The sequence below is a fragment of the Neomonachus schauinslandi genome, chromosome 8 (assembly GCF_002201575.2).
Source record: "Neomonachus schauinslandi chromosome 8, ASM220157v2, whole genome shotgun sequence".
NCBI classification, from domain to species: domain Eukaryota; kingdom Metazoa; phylum Chordata; class Mammalia; order Carnivora; family Phocidae; genus Neomonachus; species Neomonachus schauinslandi.
Genome location: NC_058410.1, coordinates 94,623,369 through 94,644,811, shown reverse-complemented (window position 1 = coordinate 94,644,811; position 21,443 = coordinate 94,623,369). Strand labels below are relative to the sequence as shown.

At 38.6% G+C, this 21,443-nt stretch overlaps 1 protein-coding gene across 1 annotated transcript in view; it reads right to left on the bottom strand.

The window, feature by feature from the left end:
- The window catches only part of DST (dystonin), a 476,155-nt gene that overhangs the window by 205,665 nt on the left and 249,047 nt on the right, over positions 1-21,443 (bottom strand). The window contains 4 exon segments of the mRNA XM_044917613.1: positions 15,625-15,717; positions 17,856-17,933; positions 19,538-19,636; positions 20,180-20,269. Of these exon segments, the coding sequence (XP_044773548.1) occupies positions 15,625-15,717; positions 17,856-17,933; positions 19,538-19,636; positions 20,180-20,269 (360 nt within the window).

The following is a 21,443-nucleotide window of genomic DNA, read 5'->3' as shown; positions in this document are numbered from 1 at the left end:
AGGGAGGGAGGGAGGGAGGGAGGAAGGAAGGAAAGGAAAGGAGGGAGGGAAGAAGAGAGGGAGGGAGGGAAGGAAGGAAGGAGGGAAGGGGGAAAAGAATGAAAGATCAGAAACATGGTTCATGTTTTCACTTGATATGAATGAGTTTTAACCTATAATTGTCATGTAAAACGTGTCATTTTAGAAAAGTAAATGGTTTCCAATGAGCCTCACTTTCCAATAATAATAGAACGCCCTGACCACTGCACAGAAGTACCCCGCAACAAGCACAAGCCCAGAGGACACTCAGCGAGAGCCCGACATTAAGTAGTAAAACTAAGCTTCATCCGCATCATTTCTCTAAAACAATTTCACAAACTTGACACAACAGATAACCTCAAAATGTCTTTCTGATGAAAGAAAACAATCCAACATATCCCATCTCATAGCGCACTCTGCTTTCATTCACAGCTTATTGCTAGATGACCCACTTACTGCTAAGTGAATGGCAACTGCCTCACTGTGTTGGTCAGCTGAGGCTGTAAATGTGAAAGTCCTTTGAGCAAAGTCAATGCCACCGGACAACTGGGCGACAGGAACACCCTATTTTTACAGATGTTGTCATGGTTCTGGCATGCACTGATAACTCGAGAACAGCCAACTTGCAAAGTTGAGTCAGATACTCCCTAAAAGATTCACTTTATTCCTTTAAAGAATGCTTGGATTTCATTCTTCTATACAACGCAAATAATGCAACTTTTTTTTTTATATTTTAAAATAGTTATAATTTGCTGAAAAGATTAAAAAGTTTAATCAAAGTTACTACTTAAATAATTTCTGTGTAACACTGGAAAAGGCGACATCTCTGAAGGTAAGAGAACTAAGATGTTTAGCTTACAGAAAGCTATAAATATGCTTAAGGATTAAGCAATCAGGGGAACCCAAACTGAAAATATGCAAAGCCATTTGAGGACCCCCTCATTTTACTGGTGAGCAAGCTGAGGCTATAAGAAGTGAAGTGAATGGGCACCTGGGTGGCTCAGTTGGTTAAGCGACTGCCTTCGGCTCAGGTCATGATCCTGGAGTCCCGGGATCGAGTCCCGCATTGGGCTCCCTGCTCGGCGGGGAGTCTGCTTCTCCCTCTGGCCCTCCCCTGTCTCATGCTCTCTCTCTCTATCTCATTCTCTCTCTCAAATAAATAAATTAATTAAATTAAATTTAAAAAAAAAGTGAAGTGAATTGTCCAGGGTCTCACAGACTTAGGTCTCCTAAATTCCAGTCCAGAATCTGCAAGAAGTTTCTCCTTCACATTTAGAAAAGAAATCTATCCTTACAACTCACGCTCATTTTCCCTCCGGGTCAGTAGCCACAGGGGGTGCTCCCTTTCCATGCGCCATCTGCTGGGGAAATGGCTGTACACACACAGGTCATGAGAGGGACCCCCTACACCTTTGCCTTAAGCCCTGAAGTCAAGCCCTTTTCACTGGAGCTTCTCAGTCTCCGTATTGGCCAAGCAGCCGATACGTAGAACTCTACACATTTTCAGAGGAAGATACACCCCTGGATCTCACACATGAACTGAAGGTCAGGGTTCACGGAAATATTCCTCACTAAACTAAACACAACACCTCAACTGACGGCCTTCCCTCACAGAACAGCCGATTTGCCTCCAGCATTATGTTCTCTTCTTCTGTCATACCATGGCTACTATCGACAGTCTCTGAAATGTTCTAAGATGTAAGTAACCAATACAAGCTCCAAGAATTGGTTATTCCTAGGGTTATTTCTGGTCTAAAAGGTTGACAGAATTTTAAGCTAATTATGGAGTTAGAGGAATATACTGTCTGACAAATAGGTATTCAGGAAATATTTGCTGAAGATAGAGTGAGAGGATGAGTGGAGTTGGGGAGACAGAAGGGGGCAGCGTACTCCACTTAGGCAGAATGCTTTATGTCCAAAGGAGAAAAAGAAATGCCATGTTATAACTTTTGAAACAACATATAGCTCTTCTAGTCAGCAGATGGTTACAAAGTATTTCCTCTTTTCCACAGAAGCAGAAGACAGTAGTAAGATAGAAAAAGTATCAAGTACTTCCAGTCTAATAAATCCTTTTCATATATATTATCTCATTTAATGCTCAAAACACACCACCCTGTTGCACAGATGTGGAAAATAAGACCTGGGTTAAATTTCAGCCTTCTGACACAAGATCTCATAAATTCTCTTCCCTCCACTATATCAAATGTGTACTGACTCCCTATAACATTCTAGAAAGAGCTTTACCTATCAGTGAACCATCTCATTTTATAGAAGCAGAAACTGATCTTTTAAAAGATTTATTTCTTTATTTTAAGGAGGGGGGCAAAAGGAGAGAGAGAATCTCAAGCAGACTCCCAGCTGAGTGTGGAGCCCAACTCGGGGCTCAATCTCACGACCCTGAGATCATCACCTGAGCTGAAACCAAGAGTTGGATACTTAACTGATTGAGCCACCCAGGCACTCTGAAGCAAAAACTGATTTAAGGGACACACAGGAAATACAGAAATGATACCTAGTCAAACATTCTCCCTTGCAGAACACAAAATAACTATTGCTTCAGAGAGGCTTGGACACAAGAGTAGTATCAAAGGCAATTCAATTCTTTCATATATTTTTGTTAAATACAAAAAAAATAGAGTTTATACTCTATTTGAGAGAGTTCAGGTATGAATAAGAATGAAAGCTGCAGGCCGGAAAAGATGGATCTCCAAATTCTTCTACCTCTGGAGTCTCTTAACATAATTATTGCACAAGAAAAAGTGTAACATTGGGAGAAAGACTGGCACAGAGCTGTGGAAGGTGGTGACCTGTGTTCAATTCCTGACCACACCACATACCAGCCCTGTGGCCTTTCTGGGCCTCAGTCTCCTCTCATGTAAAGTACCTCCTCACAGAGATGTTGAGAGACTACAATGACAGACACATGCACGTGGTTCGGAATAGCACCTGTCCTAGAGTGAACCATGGTGAGGACTATCGCTTAAACTCTTTTATTCACACTACTTGACACTACAGTCAGGCAAAAGCAAATCCCATATTGAGTTTGTCAACACAGGCAAATATTTCCAAGCCAAGATGTTTGCTTCCAAAGACAACCTCTTCAAAGATGTTTTAACTATTTTGGCAGAAACAAATGTAATCAACACATTTTTAGTGAGTGCTTCCAAGTTTCAAAAATGTGTGAAAATGCTCTGCAAAATATTTTTAACAGCAAAGATGGCATAAATATTTTGAAAATTCGATCTGGCTAAAACTGCCTCCTAAAAGGAAGAGTTAAATAGAGGATAAAAGCAAAAAGTTGATATAGTTCAAGTGCTAAGGCTCTAAATTAATAGCTACCTTTAGCAAATGTTCATTTCTTATTCAAATATGGGGGGAATATAACTATTTTTCTTGTACAGCAATGTTTTTAAACTTTTTCATGTCCTTCATTTAACTGAAAAGATCAAGGCATTGATAGAGACCCAAATTCTATGCAACTATTTTATAAGTAAACTTTCACAGACTGGTTATGAAATCCAAAAAACAACTAACAATGTTGTTTAATTTAATGTTGTATTAATTTAAAAAAAATAATAAGTGTATTTTCATTTAAAAAGATGAAATGGTGGGCGCCTGGGTGGCTCAGTTGGTTAAGCGACTGCCTTCGGCTCAGGTCATGATCCTGGGGTTCCGGGATCGAGTCCCACATCGGGCTCCCTGCTCAGCGGGGAGTCTGCTTCTCCCTCTGACCCTCCTCCCTCTCCTGCTCTCTGTCTCTCATTCTCTCTCTCTCAAATAAATAAATAAAATCTTAAAAAAAAAAAAAAAAAAAGATGAAATGGTTCAGAAAGGAATGAGCTATTCAACTGTAAACCAAATGAACTTTGTTTTCAAAATCTGTAAACCAAACCTATCATATTAAAGGAAAAACATGCAAGTCTTATCCTAGTGCTTGAATTCTTTTTTTTTTTTTTAAGATTTTATTTATTTATTTTTAGAGAGACAGCACAAGCAGAGGGGAAGGGCAAAGGGAGAGGGAGAAGCAGACCATCCCCCCCCAGCAGGGAGCCCATTGTGGGACTCGAACCCAGGGCCCTGGGATCATGACCGGAGCCGAAGGCAGATGCTTAACCAACTGAGTCACCCAGGCACCCTATCCTAGTATTTGAATCCTAAGTAAGAGTTCTGTAATCTAAGATTCATAAAAGACTTGGCTTAAAGAAAAGAATACCAAATAATTATATTTCAGTGAGTTTGAATATTAATGTATTCTTCTAATATTTTGAGATGGTTCTCAATTTTTTAAAGTCCTTATAATATAAAAGTCAATTAAAAAGATTAAACTCTTGGGGCACCTGGGTGGCTCAGTCATTAGCATCTGCCTTCAGCTCAGGTCATGATCTCGGGATCCTGGGATGGAGCCCCATGTCAGGCTCCCTGCTCGGGGAGAGCCTGCTTCTCCCTCTCCCTCTGCCCGCTGCACCCCCTGCTGTGCTCTCTCTCTGTCAAATAAATAAATAAAATCTTTAAAAAAAATTAAATTCTTCATTACGTAGAGATTGATAATATAATTTGCACAATATCCACACTCCTTATTTCTCATCCTTCTCTCCTTGGCTTCTTCCCTTGGTTACTGCACTATACATTGGCAATTCACCAGAGGATTAAAAGGAACATAAGAACACTTCAGTTTTTGAGGGTTGCTGGAGTGAGGGGTGGGGTGGGAGGGATGGGGTGACTGGGTGATAGACACTGGGGAGGGTATGTGCTCTGGTAAGCGCTGTGAATTGTGCAAGACTGTTGAATCTCAGATCTGTACCTCTGAAACAAATAATGCAATATACGTTAAGAAAAAAAAAAAAGAAGAAGGTAGCAGGAGGGGAAGAATGAAGCAGGGGAAATCGGAGGGGTAGATGAACCATGAGAGACGATGGACTCTGAAAAACAAACTGAGGGTTCTAGAGGGGAGGGGGGTGGGAGGATGGGTTAGCCTGGTGGTGGGTATTGAGGAGGGCACGTTCTGCATGGAGCGCTGGGTGTTATGCACAAACAATGAATGGAACACTATATCCAAAACAAATGATGTAATGTATGGGGATTAACATAACAATTAAAAAATTAATAAAAAAAATAATACTTCAGTTTTCATTAGTTAATATGGCTACATGGAGAAAGGTGGTGACCTGGGAAGTTAAAGTTATTGATGATTATCATCTCAAAGGTCTAACTTTCAGGTGACTAAGTTTACAGTCATGGTCCCTGTCATTTGTTTTAAACAAACAATGGGACATACTGCACACAGAAAAGATCTGTATTTTATTTCTCTCAGAGTGCCTTGTTTTGGTTCAATATATAACAGGTACATTGTAAGTGCTTAATAGAGAAATAAAAGAAGGGAGAGATGGAGGAAGGGGTGAAAACACTAAACAAAATGGGATGCAGTTATATACATGAATTCATAGAAATTTAGAAGTGAAAGGGATGTATATGGGGAAAGGTGGGTAACTTGTAACAAGTAAGAGTCCAGCTTGGTAGATATCTGGGTGAACTCCAAGCTCTTCCACTTACTGGTTGAGAGATTTAAGCAAGTTATTTAACTTTCTTGAGGTTCAGTATCCTCCTCTGTAAAATGGAGCCAGAAATAAAACTCTTTCATAGGCTTGCTCCAAAGATTAAATATCATAATGGTGGAGTGTCTGGCATATAGGACTCAATAAATACCATTATTATTAACAGTAGTATCATGATCTAGTCCAATATCCTCCTCTTCTAGAAAATGGAGACTTAAAGAAATGGGGGGAAAAAAATTAAAAAGCTAAGTCATACAGCCCTCTGGAGGAAAGCCTGACTAGAACTCAGACCTCCTGCCTTCCGGGCCCATAATCCACACTGCTTATCAGAAAAGCCACCTTGAGAAGAGAACGAGATACAAATGCTAAGCTGGGGTGACAATGGTTCACAAAATTTCGTGTTTTTAAGCAACATGTAAGAGGGTGAATAAAACATAATGCCATGTTCTCTCATGCCCCACCAGAAGATACTCTGATCAAGTTAAATCACGGGTAAGGCGTTTCCAATAAGCGTTCCAGATAATTCTACTGCAGAGACTCTGGAGTCACACTTGGAAAAGTACCGCTATAGAAAAAGAGTAACAAGTGCCCTATTCCTAGTCTTGGCGATTAGAATCATCTGTGGAGCTCATCCCTCATCTGTTACATTAGAATCACTGGGGTGACATCCAGGCACCTGTAATTTGTAAAAAGCTCCTCAGGTGACGCCTACATGTGGTCAGTTAGAGAAACAATGGCCTATAAACAGAGAAAACAACCAGCTTTGCTGAAATCAATGTAACAAGACTAGAAAGAGGTGGGATTTGTGAAACTAGAGAAGTAAGAATGCTTTGTGGGAAAAGCTCAAGGGCAAAGGTTGGAGACTTTGTCACAAGGTACAGGAAGCACGTGAGTCTTAGACAAATAAGAAATCTCTCAAGAAGGTGACTGCAATGAGCTCATTACTCCCTGTCCCCAACCATGGCCTGCCTTTGCCACCTCTGTTTATAACACTCATCCTTCATAGATGAACATCAACTCCTATAAACATCAAGCCCTGCTCTGACCTCACAGCAACATCCTTCAAAACTGACAATCAAAGTAGTTTGCTGAGTAGTTCAACTGGGCTACTGCCATATACTGTGTTGCTTTAAGAACATGACTTAACCTTAGTTCTGACTTCTTCATTCTATTAAAGAAGAACTATTCTGCCTATTCATACAGTTGTTAAGATAAAAGACACAATGTGTCTGAAATCCTTTTTCCAATTCCAAAGCAATACACAAATCTAAGGTACTCCTTTTTTATTTATTTACAACTCCTGACCCTAGTCAAGATTAACCCGATTATGAGATTTCATTCAGTAGGCACTCAAGGAGGTGCTGGCTGAACGACCTCCACAGAGCCCTGCACCTGCAAGAACACTCTAGGTCAGCACAGGAATTTAAAGAGGAGGTAGGCTGGTCACCTATACTAAAAATGATAAACTTCACAGGACCAGGGAAGTTTAAGTCAGAGGACTGAACTAATTCAAAGGTTAAGAAAAGCTCAGAGAACTGTACACTATTCTACTGGGAGGTTAAACTCAAAGTCATCAACCCCAAACCTGCAGACGACTGACCAAGGAAAGAACAGATGTGACAGGGAAGATATGAAAAAGATCTTGAAAGGAGCAAATAAGGAAGGAATGCTGGCTAACCAGTCATTTCTGAGATGTAATGCTAATAAAGGGGCTAAGTGCCCTCATTTGCATTTAATTCTCCAATAAAAAATGCAGAAGCCAATGCAAGATAAAGAGTTGCGTGCATAGTTCTAACCAAAGGTAACTGAGCAAACAGAATCAAACACCTCCAAGATAACAGGAAGAATGTCCTACGGGGAGTACCCAAGCTGTTGGTTCTGATTCTTTGTAAGCTCCAGAATGAAGAGTCTTTATCTGGACTGCAGAGAAGTAAGATGTCAAACTCCTCAGATAAATAATGACTATCCCATTCAGCTTTTACCCTAGAAGATATGAGGCTTTGTTAAGTACTTCCATAACACAATTATTTAACAAATCTAACTGGCAGGTTTGTGTCTTCTTAGAACACATATATTTTCCACGGAAGTTTCAAAAATCTACACCAATTAGAAGGGTAAAATCCTTGGCATGAGAATAAAACAAAAAAAGGCTTATGTACCACTTAGGAAACAGATTTTAAGAATTCCCATTATTGAAAACATGTAAGGCTTACAAGAAGCCATATTATATACAAAAGAAAAAAAAAAACAGCTGGAAAACATGGAGCAAAGCAAGTGGTTTCATTCCTAAACACAGAACAGCTAAGTAGTTTCCTTTTGCACTGACACAGACTCTGTGCTTTCTTTTCCAAAATGTAACCACTGAAAAATGTAAATCTAAGGGCTGACATACTATTGGCAAGGCGTGGTGGTATACATACATGGGAAGAGCTTCCCAGAGCTGTGCAGCTAAGGCCCGCGAGGATCATGCACACTGACCCTGATAAAACCTCATTCTGTTGCTCTGCAAATGATCTCCGCTGACCTCACCAAGACTATTTAACATCACATACCCGACTAATGTCCAGGGTTTTTGTTAAAAGACAAAGTGAGAAAGAGCTTAAAGAAAAGACCATCCACTCCCACCTAGTAACAGGTAGAGGCTGTCTAGGTAATGCATGTCTCAAGCAAGTAAATAAATATTCACTTACATTTTAAAGACAAGTGAAAACCCCGGAGATGTAACTTGTCTAAAGCTAAATATCAGTGTTAGGAATAAAGAGCTCAACTTCCTGGCAGTCAGTGTCATACTGAAATTCCTAGGACATGCTGCCCAAATGATTTCTGATTTTAGACGGGGGCTGGGGAATAACTCATGTAACAAACAAAAGAGATTTGGGTGATTTCATCTGTGATACACACACCAACACACACACACACACACACAGAATTAAAAGCAATTACGTGAGGGCGCCTGGGTGGCTCAGTCGTTAAGCGTCTGCCTTCGGCTCAGGTCATGATCCCAGGGTCCTGGGATCGAGCCCCACATCCGGCTCCCTGTTCAGCGGGAAGCCTGCTTCTCCCTCTCCCACTCCCCCTGCTTGTGTTCCTGCTCTCGCTATGTCTCTCTCTGTCAAATAAATAAATAAAATCTTTAAAAAAAAAAAAAAGCAATTACGTGAGTGTTCTTGTGCATGAAAACTGGTAGAGAACTGGCACTGGCTTTTCAAACTTATGGATCAGCAAGTCAGTACTGACTGATAATTGTACTGTATCCTCCCAATATCCGTCATGAAACCATTATCTTCTCATGACTGTTTTCTGATGCAATTTTTGCCTACACTGCAGCTAAGTTTCCAAAGGCTCTTCCATTGGAAAAGTCAAGGAACGTGAACTAGAGAACTTCAAAAGATGTGCACTGTCTTAAAGCGATGCTTTTCTAAGTCTTCCAACAAAAACAAAAATGTACGGGGGCTTAAATTTAAATGCGATTAAAGAAATGCAGATATCACAGAAAATAAAAATCATACTAATCAAACCTAAGGTTACAAATAACAAAATGTACCAAGAAATCTCCAACTTTCACATAAACTAATATGAAAACTTTGACAAATTACAGAACCTCAGTCGGATATGAGTACCTGAGACCTTATTTACACCTTAAACTCAGACTCCACGTTTCACTTACCTCATTTCCATCTCTGTCCTTGGAAACAGAGGACACATTGGTACAGAGGGAATGACATCTCTTTTTTTCAAAGCAAAAATGGTACATGTCAGGAGGGCAAAAGCTCTCAGTGTTTTGCTTTCCTTGAACTCTGCTATAATTTTTTGATGGGTCTTCAGAAAACCCACTTTTTTCAAATGATCTCTCTGTACCATAGTGAATGGAACTTAAGCTGGCTGCCTTTCGTAACGTTAAAACATCAGTTTTTCTTTGGAATGTTATTTCTCTCCTGTTGGCATCATCTAAATGTTCCTTTCTCTTTGCACAATATGGAGTGCTGTCCCTTTCTGGAATCCTTTCCTCCAGGTCACTAACTTTTGCTTCTGTGTCCCTGTCATTAGCAGGAGAAGTGTCCCCACGGTGAGACAGACTGCTCGCAGCACTCGGCACCAGTTTCTGTTTCACACCATCAGCTACAACTTGTGTCTTCTCTTGCAGAATCCCACCTTCCAGTGTGGGGTCTGGGGCAGCGGAGTCCTCCCGTGCCAGTCTCCCGGGTGAAAGAGCTCGCTGTTCTGAGAGCTGAATGCCGCTCTTCTTGCCTTCATTTTGCCTGTTGGGCTCTACTGACTCTGTGTTGCCCACAGTTGTCTTGATCAGCTTTCTCCTGAAATATTTTCTTCCGGGAGAGTATTTTTCAGGGCTCAAAGGAGTTCTGGCAGGATCTAAGTACTGTTTTTCTTTCTCGGCTCTGACACATCCACAGACATTCCCCATTTGATTTGCAGGAAATCACAGTTCCACAGATGCACTCATTTCAAAATCCAGGGCTTCCTTCGATCTTCTGCATTAAGTCTGAAAGTTCCACTCTGACCTCTAATTCCTCAGACTTCGTGACCATCCTCTTCAGCATGAGGCCATTTTGCTTATGAGAAAAGCGCACGCAAGAAATACCATGGCATCTTGCCCAGCTGGGTCCCTGTGTCTCATTAGACACCGTGGCTTATTTCTGGCCACCAATCCTCTTAGACAAACATTACTGCTCACTGTAAAATTACAATGCTGATGAGTTTTCAAGGCAAACCTTTCTCTTTATCGTACGAGAAGACTCTGACCCTCACTTTAACTTTCAGTTTTCTGAAATGCAGTTACACTACCAAAGTTTGCATTAACCTTTGAAACTATTGGTGGTTCAACAAATCTGAGAGCAAACAGAAAGCAAATACCAGTCAGGAGTCATTTAGCAAAATGCCTTTCTAATGTAGTTTCAGAGAGTCTCTAACGTATAATTTTTTTCTTAAGAAACACCAACTAATTCCGGTACTTGCAAAGAAAAGGGGGCTCAAAAATCTCTGTAAATTATACTAAAACTTTTTCAAAACAGCAACCATTGAAAAACAAAAACAGGATGATTCAACAGCTAAAGGAGAGATAATAAATGCTAAATTCCTAAAATACTCAACAAAAATTGTTTCTAAAATCAATCTCATAGGGGTGCCTGAGTGGCTCAGTCGGGTAAGTGTCTGCCTTTGGCTCAGGTCATGATCTCAGGGTCCTGGGATCGAGTCCCATATCGGGGTCCCTGCTCAGCGGGGAGTCTGCTTCTCCCTCTCCTTCTGCCCCTACCCCTCCCCTCGTGCTCCATCTCTCTCGCTTTCTCTCTCAAATAACTAAAATCTTTAAAAATAATAATAAAATAAAATAAATATCATAAAATAGTTTGTAATATTTTTCATATTATGTCATAGAATTTTTCGTATTTCATATTACATTTTCATATGCCATTACATTTTCCAAGCCATTTTCCTTATGTGAGCATTAGGATTTTCACATAAGCAAATTGATCAATTTTATGATTTGAAGCATGAAATGCTTAGCCACAGTTAAACTTCGTAGGTAACTCTTATAATTGTACCCTAGTTAAATATTATTTAATTTTACTACGGCCTTGCTATAAAAAGAATAAGTCAATATGGAGCCTAATTATCCAAGGTGTGCATATTTCTAAAACTGAGTCATAGATATGATAAAAAGAAAATTGGTATGGCATGACTGGACTTACACGTAAGCAGGTATCATTTGACTAAGTAGAAAAACATGATAATTGCCATTCTCTAGGTAGTCTTTAGACTGATTACAAGTTGGAACTCATTATACTTTTCTAAATAAGAATATTCAATTAAATAGTCAAGTTAGCACTGCTGCCGATACTTGTCAATGATAGGCCTGCATGAGGATTAATCACTGAAAGAAAAAATTAAACAATCTCTAATGGCAAAGCTGAATCCTAGAAGACACACTGGCAAAAACAAAGCCTCAGATTTGGGTTTATTTTTAATTTTATTTTCGTGTCTTCATCGGCAATGGAACATTATTCATGAGAATGTAAAAGCCTAAGGGCTGGTATTTGTACTGGCAAGATAAAGGCTGAACCACTGATGTGCATCCCAACCGCCCTTCCCTCCAGCTCTGCCAAACTCACCAACTATCCATTCCCAGGCCACTGCACACTGCCTCTCCCAGAAATGGCCCACTTTAGTCTCCACCTGGTAGCTGGCATTCATCCTGCAAAGTCTATCTCTAGTATCAGTGAAAATGTCTCTAACACCTTCCTGATTCTATCACAACATTCCCTCCTCTCCATCCCTTATTTATACTGCAATTGATTCATCACCAGTAGAATATTTATGAACATTCTCCCAATAGACACAACAACATACTTCATTATCCTAGCATCTCTGGATCTAGCATATGGTAGCTACTGATAGGGGACTACTGTGTTGATAATGCTTACCTTCAGAAAGACTGACTGGAAAAGAGATTCAATTTGTGATGCTCGTAACAAATATTTTTTAAACAATACATTGATCTTCTGAAATTACTTCCCTTATTTATGTAAAGTATAGAGACAAAAAAAAAAAAAAAGCCCAGTCACTTTGAGGGAGGATGATTACCACTGCTATAAATAGCCTTCTATTTTGGCATAACCAGTAAAATCATTCTAATCTTAAATTATCATAGTACTAAGAGAAGTTATTTCATTTAAATAAGAAGGAACATTTTTATTTTACCAAAACATTGTTATGTTTCACATTAAACAGATCTGGATCTAAATTCTAAATACTGGTGATAAATTAACAGTCATAATATCTTGTCATCTGGGTCCTAAAATACACTGGATTCCATATTATGCCATAGGATCATTAGGATTATATTAGAAGTACTTTCTGTGGCTGGTCTTCCTTTTTCCTCCAGTGATGAAATGCAAAGAGTTTAATACATAATTCTTTTTGAATGACCTTTTGCTTTAACTTTCTTCAAACTTAGGATCTAATTCCTAACCATTTACTCACATTTTGGTCTGTCATTTCCTGGTCTCTGCTCCCAGTTGCTTGGGAGTTGTTTTTTCCAAGGTCTCCAATGTCCTCCTTCTACGCAAAACTAGTTCTCAGTCTTCATTTTCTGTCTTCAGTGCCATTTCATACTGCTCACCATTCCTTTCTACTTGATATTCTCTTCCCTCTGATTCAGCAACACTACGTTTTCTTGTTGTTCCATCCATCTCTCCAAATGTTCTGTTCTTTTCTGTTTCCCCAGTCGGATCTTCTTCCTCCTGCACCCCAAATCATGGGCCTTCCTCAGATGTCTGTCCTTAGCTCTCAGCTCTTCTCCACGCATGCTCTTTTCTTGAATCCTCTGAAGATCCCTTCTCTCTGATGGACTCAGTGACCACTTTTATACTGATAAGTCTAAGTGTATTACCCGTAGCTGACTTCCCAGCTCTGCTCATATATCTCCAAGTGCTCAGCACACAGATGCACAGGACGCCCGGCAGGCCATCAAACCACCTAGATGGTCATTCTTCATTCTTTCTCCCCTGACCATCACTCTGTTTCTCTCAGTCGTCTGCTGGTTTGTTGTTTGTTTTATATCCTAGGCTGAACAGTTCAGAGTCATCTTTAATCCTGCTCCTTCATCCTCTGCCCTGTTGCCAAGTCCATTCCTTTCTTCTTTCAAAATGTCATCCCTTGGATTCAGTTTTTCATCCCCATCTGAGTTCTGGCCTTTATCACTCCACTCGGAGATTACCACCTCAGCTTCTTAGCTTCTATCTCCCTAACTACAGACCCTGCTCGTTTCAATCTATTTTATGCAAAACTGATAGATTCAGTTTCCTAAAACATTATTTTTCAAGTTCAGATTGGTTAAGGGATGTACCCAATGTCATCAACTGTCATAAGTAAGAGTCAATGGTGCCACTTAAGCTCTGCCTCCTGCCATATCCTGGGTGCTTTCCTTGGCCCCACAGTGCTCAAAGTCCAAACACAGCCTGTCTCACAGCTCTGTTGGTAATGATGGGACCAGCTCCCTGCTCCAATAGACCTTTAATCTTCCCATGTGGAGTTCCTGCAGTTTCAACCCAGCTCAAAGTTCTGGGACCTGATCCACTGAGGACTGATTAAAGGATCCCTGAAAATGCTGCTGAGGATGTCCATATGAAATCTGCTTTTCAGCCAGTTCTACTTAGTCTTTACCCAATTCTCGAAACAAGGTCTGGCTCCATGCCCAAATCCCTGCCTTGGTTTAGTGCTCAGTCCCCTAGTTCCCTGAGGAAGGGGTGCTCTAGTAATGGGGGCCCTCAGATCTTTAGGGTCCTGCCCCCAGCCCCTGTTACTAGATCTCCCTGATAGCAAAAGCCCAGCTGAGGGAACATTTACCTGTATTAGCTACCCTGTAGTCTGGCTGGTGACACCTCATTGCCGGGGTCTCCTCCAAACTCCTACTGCTACAATTTTGATCAGCTGCCTGTTCAGGTCCTGGAAACTACCTAGATTCTAATTCCTACAGCTCTCCATACCTGTCAGATTTATCCTGTTCCCAAATGAGCTCCAGATACACTATTTTCCATCATTCCCTTATAAACCTTAAATCCCAGAAAATTTTTACAAATTAAGAAATAAGTCTTACTCCTCTCATGATTTGGTTTAAAACCTCAGCTCCTTTCTGAAGCTGGCAATCTACCTCTTCCTCCTTCAAGGTCTAACTGAACAGTAGTCAATCAGTATGATTTGCTGCATGCCTACTATGGGTCAGGCTCTGAGTTGCACATAGAACACGGCATAAGCAGGAAAGTGGGTAATAAACTAAAGCACATTCCAGAGTTAGAATTCACCTTAAATCAAATAAAGATGATTTTTTTCAAAATGCATCATTTTACAAAAAAGTTAAACTCCAAATCAGCCCTCAATGAGCACAGATGGATTAGATAAATCAGAGTAAATTAATCTGCATTTACTCAGGGCACCTGGGTGGCTCAGTCGGGTAAGCCTCAGACTCTTGGTACCTGATCTCCCAGGGGTGGGACCAAGCCCCTCCCAGGCTCCACGCTCAGTATGGAGTCTGCTTCAGATTCATTCACCCTCACCTTCTGCCCCTCCCTGCTCCTGCACACGCTCTCTCTCTCAAATAAATAAATTCAATCCTTAAATAAGAAAAAATAAATCTGCATTTACACTTCTCAAATCTAGTTTGAGAAAGCACAGCTCTACACAAAATACGGCTACTTCTAATTCAGGAGATCCCTTTATGAAAATTATACTGCCACCTAGTGTCTATCAACAGGAAAAAGTTCTCAGCTGAGAAACGAGAATACCAACAAAAACCATTCTAAGTAAGTAATGAATCACAAAATGTTCATGTATCTAAACCAAGTGATACTGTCCAATAAACAAAAGAAATGTGTCTGCATTCAGTAAAAAGAAATCTTTGTCTTCCAACACTGAGGCTGAAACCACTTAAAAGCAGGAAATTGAACAAAAATCAAAATGGCTACATTAAGGGAGGCTTGATTTTAAACTAAGTAACCTTTTTATTCTCTTCCACAAACCTTCTGTCCTCCCTTCTTATCCTTTTGTTTCAGGAACCAGGAACCACCTTGAAAACATGATGAGGGTGGCTGGCTGCATGTACACAATTCCTGTGGAAACCAGCTAGATTCTGTATTTCCCTATAAAACCCCGGAGCCCCTTCCTCCAGGCAGGCTTGCAGTTTTGGAGGCCTTAGCCGGCTGCAGCCTCCTTTGCCCAGCAAAGCAATTAAGTTATTGTTCCTCTCTATAACCAAACTCTTGTCTTCGCATTACATATTTCAGCTCCCCAGCACAGGTCGGTTTCCGACAAGATTACAAGCATCATCTTATAAAATCATTGATACCAGGAAACAGGGTACCAGGTTCACAGGCAGTATGTTACTTGAAAGGAAACATTCAAATATATTGTTTAAGAAAAGAAGCCTGATATTTATTTTCTTCCATAGGACATAAATGCATAATTCATTCTTCATATGAACTACTTGAAAATCAGCAATGAAAGGCTAAAAGAAATGGCAATTAAGAAAAATTAAGCTTACCTGAAAGTGCAAAATTATTGTCCATATTAATCCCAAAGTCAACTTGGGATTTCCATCTGTTATGTCATCATTTCTAATATTCACTAATTTCACCTGTGTTATATGAAAAAAAGAGATAAAGCTAACTTTTTCAAACCAGCACACAAATTACCTTTACCTACATAAAAACAATTCTAAATTACACAAAGAAAAAATCGAAGTGATCTAAATACCAGTAATCCTCAAAATACTGTTACTCCCTATCTTACTCATTTTAGACTGCAAATCATAGAGTAACCAAAAAGGAAAAAACAAGTGTTACTTTGGCTTTTCTTTTAGAACAGTATTAAAAGTACTCACTTCCCTGGGGGGTGGGAGGGATGGGGTGGCTGGGTGATAGACACTGGGGAGGGTATGTGCTACGGTGAGCGCTGTGAATTGTGTAAGACTGGTGAATCACAGACCTGTACCTCTGAAACAAATAATACATTATATGTTAAAAAAAAAGAAGAAGAAGAAGATAGTAGGAAGGGAAAAATGAAGGGGAGGAAATCGGAGGGGGAGAGGAACCATGAGAGACTATGGACTCTGAGAAACAAACTGAGAGTTCTAGAGGGGAGGAGGGTGGGGGAATGGGTTAGCCTGATGATGGGTATTGAAGAGGGAACGTACTAAATGGAGCACTGGGTGTTACATGCAAACTAATGAACCATGGAACACTACATCAAAAACAATGAACCATGGAACACTACATCAAAAACTAATGTAATAATGTATGGTGATTAACATAATAAAATTTTTAAAAAGTACTCACTTCTCAAGAAAAAAATACAACTCAAGTTGAGAATTCTTAAATACTTGAGATTTTAAAATTAGATATAATTTTTTCACTTGAAAATAAGCTTTATTTTACTCTTACCATTAAGAAACTGTTCTGAACCATAAAATAGTTCTGAACCATAAAATAGTTTAATAACTTTCTCATACTTCTGTCACAAAGTGGGGGAAAAAATCTAGCAACATTTTTCTATTTATCTACCATAAATTGTTATGAAGATAAATAAATATATGTCACTGGACATTTAGAAGGCTGCTCAAATATAAAAATAATAACAACCTCGGCCTTAAAGCTTATTAACTATCAAATTATGCATTTTTAGATAACCAAAGGCAGTAATGATACCTATCATTTATATCCTGGATAAAAATAATTAAATATCATGAATTAAATATGATAATAACTAACATCTTACTTCCTGGACAAAACACTGCCAAAAACATTTCAGACAAGGAAACATAATTAACCATCAGTTCTTCTGGAAACTTCCACTAAAATTAAGAATATTAAGGTAAATAAAAATAACATTTAACCTATTTAAGCACTATTTATTGAAGTTTAAAAAATAAAAGCACTTTAATGTTCATAATAAACTAAACAAATGAATAATAAAAAATAGTGTTCACCTCTCCCCATTTCCCTCCCTTCCTTTTTCCCTTACTCCATTAACAAGCAAAATGTTGCCACCTCTGATTTCTCAATGTTTTCAGTAATTTTCCATTCTCCTGATTTTCTTTTTCTCCTTTTTTCTACTAACTGAAACATTACCAGTACTTTGCCTTATATCTCTACAATATCACAATGCCACCAAATCAAGATACCATCCAATATGGTGTTCATTCCTTAACATGATTTCTTCTAAAATCTCAAGCTACTTGGAGACTGTTGTCAGAAATATTATTTTATCTTTAACTACTTTTGATTACCCAATATTATCTACTATAAAAAACAAAATATTGCCTTACCACTACTAAGTATTAAAAATGTTTATACTAAGTTTTTTTAAGTATTATATAAACTGTTTTTTATAAAAATAATTTTATACACTAAGTATACATAATGAAGTATTGCTCCACTACTAAGAACTGTTCATAGGCATTCTTAACATTCTGTTGCTACTAATATGTCATTAGCTTCCTAGGCAAAGCATTCCAATTCTAGCAGAAGGAAAATCAGTAGCTCTTATTCAGATGGAAATGCAGCCACTTATAATTCCTCTGGGCTTACACCTACTATTAACTTCTTTTTCTTTGGAGCAAATGTTTGAACATATTTTTAAATATTTGTCTCACAAAACCACAAACTTAATCATTATAATTCACAAATTTAACCTTTTTATTCCCTGACATGTTTCTATGTAGATTTACTCAGTCATACATGTTTATAAGATTATAATCTTTGAAAAACATCATACCTGGCGTCTTTTCAAATAGTCAAGTGCAATTTGTACATTCTGTAGTCTGTGAAAACGCATCCGACCTTTTTCTCTGGGCTAAGAATAGAAAAATGCAAGGTATAAAAAACACGATAGTTTCTGATACCACTGACCATGCTAAATACACTTATGATAAATATACCCTATAAATATACTTTATGCTCATCTTCACATGTCAAAACAGTATTTACTATTCAGGCAAACCCATTAGATTTTTTTTAAAGATACTTTTATGATTTTGTATTACCTGAAATTGAATTTAAACAAGTAGGGATCTCTCCGAATATGTTTTATTTAAACATATGCTTTCTTCTATATGTTTTATTTAAACAAAAGAAAATACCATAGAACATACAGACTTTTTATAGTCATTATACTACAATTCTAGCCTACAGTTTATTAGCTTTGGATGCACAGAAAGAATTAAATACCACTCCCCATTTTGCCTTAATAAACTCTATTGTTAAGCAGGTTTATATAATTACATATGTATGGCACGTTAATGAAAATGAGGTAAAGTAGCATGCAATTAGTATAAAAATCACCAAGAGGGAGAAAGACAGAGTTTTACTTAGTCATGATAGAGGAAGAAAGAAAAGCAATTAAAACCATATATTTCCTCTTTATTTTAGCTTTTCCACAAAGTCGGTTGGACTCTAACAGTTTTACAATGCTTAAGGATGGACATGATTATTTACTGTCTCAGGAAAACTGACAGTCCATAATTCTTTTCCTTGAGAAATGCTACAAGTTTGCAGAAGAAAAACATAAGGAGATAGAGCTGAGAAGATGCTTAACAAAAATACAAAGAATGGAGTTGAAATTTACCACATAAAATCTTCCAAAAGGAAGAAAAGAAAAAAAAAAAACTGACAGCTTAGCTTCTCAAATATGAATAGGTTATTGAAGCCAAAGTCACCATAATGAAACAGACAGCGGACTGCAGAATGGAAAAATAGGTTCTATGTAACAGGTAGAAATACTGTTGATGAATTCATCCACTGGATCCAAAAAAATTAAAAAAGCACAATTTCCAATGGAATCAGGGGCACTTGGGATGTAGATGACAAAAGAAGCATATCTGTCTTGCAAAGGTGGGCTGAAGTCAACTAAGTGTCATGAAGATGAAACAGCTCTGTGGGTTCTACCAGGACTCCAAATTTTAAAACCTTCCCCCCTTCTAAATAAAACAAGACATAGAAAATATGTAAAGAATGTCCAAATACCTACTGCCAGTATGATTTAAAGCATAAACTTAAATTATAAATAAATGTCCGTAAGTCCTTTCAAATACAATAGTTGCCACATTTGAAATACAAATTCCAGAAGTGGAACAAATTTGCATAAAAATTAGGCTAGTTGTCAAGATTTCCATATTTATATAAAAGGTATATAAAATTCTTTAGCTAAAATGCCATCATATAATTTAAGCACCTATGTTCAATTACCATGCACTGCACAGTAATGTATAAATAAATTTAAAGAGAAAATATTTCCTTCGTCCAATTTTTTGGTACACACACATCCACCTCACTGTGGGTTTTGGTCCTTTCTATAATTTTCCAAAAAGGAGCCCGAACCCGTGGGTTACTTCTCTATCACGTTAGCGCTCACCACACTGTAATGGCTAGGTTAGTCGAGTTATGGGGGCCGACACCTACCCCCTTATCCTCATCCTCCACATCCTCATGCTGTTCATATTCGCATGCTTCTGTTGCACTCACCAATCGTAAGGTCTTCAAAAAATCTCGCTCCCTTGGCTAATGAATATAACAGACAGAAGATAGGACAGCAAAGACACAAGACAGACCAGAAATGAAAAGAAGAGAATGAACAGAACATAATGAAGGAGAACAGGTAACCAAGAAGGGGAAGTAATGTTCACAAAAAAGGAAATGACACCTGTGGAATGGGTTAGACCATTTTTCAGAAAGCAATGTTTCTTTCTTTGCTATTTGTGAGTCTTTTAATATGTGGTTATATTATGCATCCAACCTCCGCTAAGCAAAAAAAAAAAAACAAAAAACCCCAAAGGTAAAAAAGAAGCAAGAACAAAAATAGTAGTTTAATTATAGAACTGATTATATAAGCAAAGTAATCAAAGTGCTTCAATCGCCCAAATTCACATCATTTGAAGTCTGAAAATGATTAGGAAGCTATCCAGAACTCTTTTTCAGGCAGAATTCACAGTGCAAAAAAGGTGAATGTGTCAAAAATCTGAAGAGTGTCTACTGACAACACACTGGTCCCACGTGGACAAGATTACATGTTCTTCAAACTAAATTAAGAAATTTAAGACTTACCAAGGTATCTCCCGAAAGAACCTCTAAAAGGGAAATTAAATTGTGTCCATCCCTTAAGTCTTCATAGAGATCATTCACATGTTTTCGAACCTACAGAGAGAAAAGCAATTTAAACTTTTGGTCCTGAACCTGGGATCATCTTTAACACTCAGACAAGAACAGGGACAAGTTTCATTCTCACAGTGATATTTTCATTGTTATTCTCTCATTACTTAAAAACTAAACTTAAATTTAAAAACCAAAAACTAAAAAAGAGCAAACTTCAAATTAATAACTCCTAAAGACACATAGAATTGTTATATTTTTAACATACTAGAATTAGTATAGGCTTGGCCAACTACATGGGGTTACAATTTTTTAAATACAGGCAACGGCAATGACCTTCATGATTCCTGGTGTAACAGCCAGGGCAACCTCAGCAGGAGGAGCAAGTTTTTACCCCTTCCCCCAACCGGAGTTGGTCTTCCTATTCTCTGTGCCACAAAACCCAGGATGCCAGAGACACACACTCCATACTTTAAAAATCCAGAAATATAAGCCAGGTGAGGGGTCCATGAGACTCTACATAATTACTATTTTTGAAACTTCCTTTTGAGTCTATACTTATTTCAAAATAAAAAGTTGTTAAAAATTCACATGCGTCAAGTTGGAAAACCTCTGCCCAAATTCTCCTCTATACAACATCAATCTTCTTGTGACGGACATTTTTTATAACCATGTTAACACTTAAACTAAAATAGCTTCTTCCTCCATTCCACAGGCCTGATTGAAGCTTGTGATTTTAAGAGCGCAAACCATCAAAGATTCCCCAAAAGCTTTGTTCGGTCTGCCAGGGAGGGATATCTCCTGTAAATACTTGGCCTGCTGTAAGGATTGTGCTGGAGAGACAAATGTCAAAGCAGGCTATTAAGATGGCTGTTCCACAGTGGTGGGTTGGCATGTTTCCATTTTCTCACCTTTTAGTGATTCTAGGCTGCGTTACTTTGTGCAGCTCTCAGGAAAGGAGCCAAGGAAGTGGTCTAGAGACAGACACAAGAACTCTACCTACATTACACATAGGGCACATGCCCTATGTGCTTGCCAGATGGTGGAGTAAGCTCTCAAAGATTTTGTACATATGAGTCAAACTTCTTTGCGCTTCCAAAATGTCAAGTGAATATACAGCACAAAATAATACAAAGATCTAAAATATGATCAAAACTATCTGAATACATAACAAGCAAGAAAAGGCCTAATGGAAACTGGAAGGCAACTTTTGATGGTT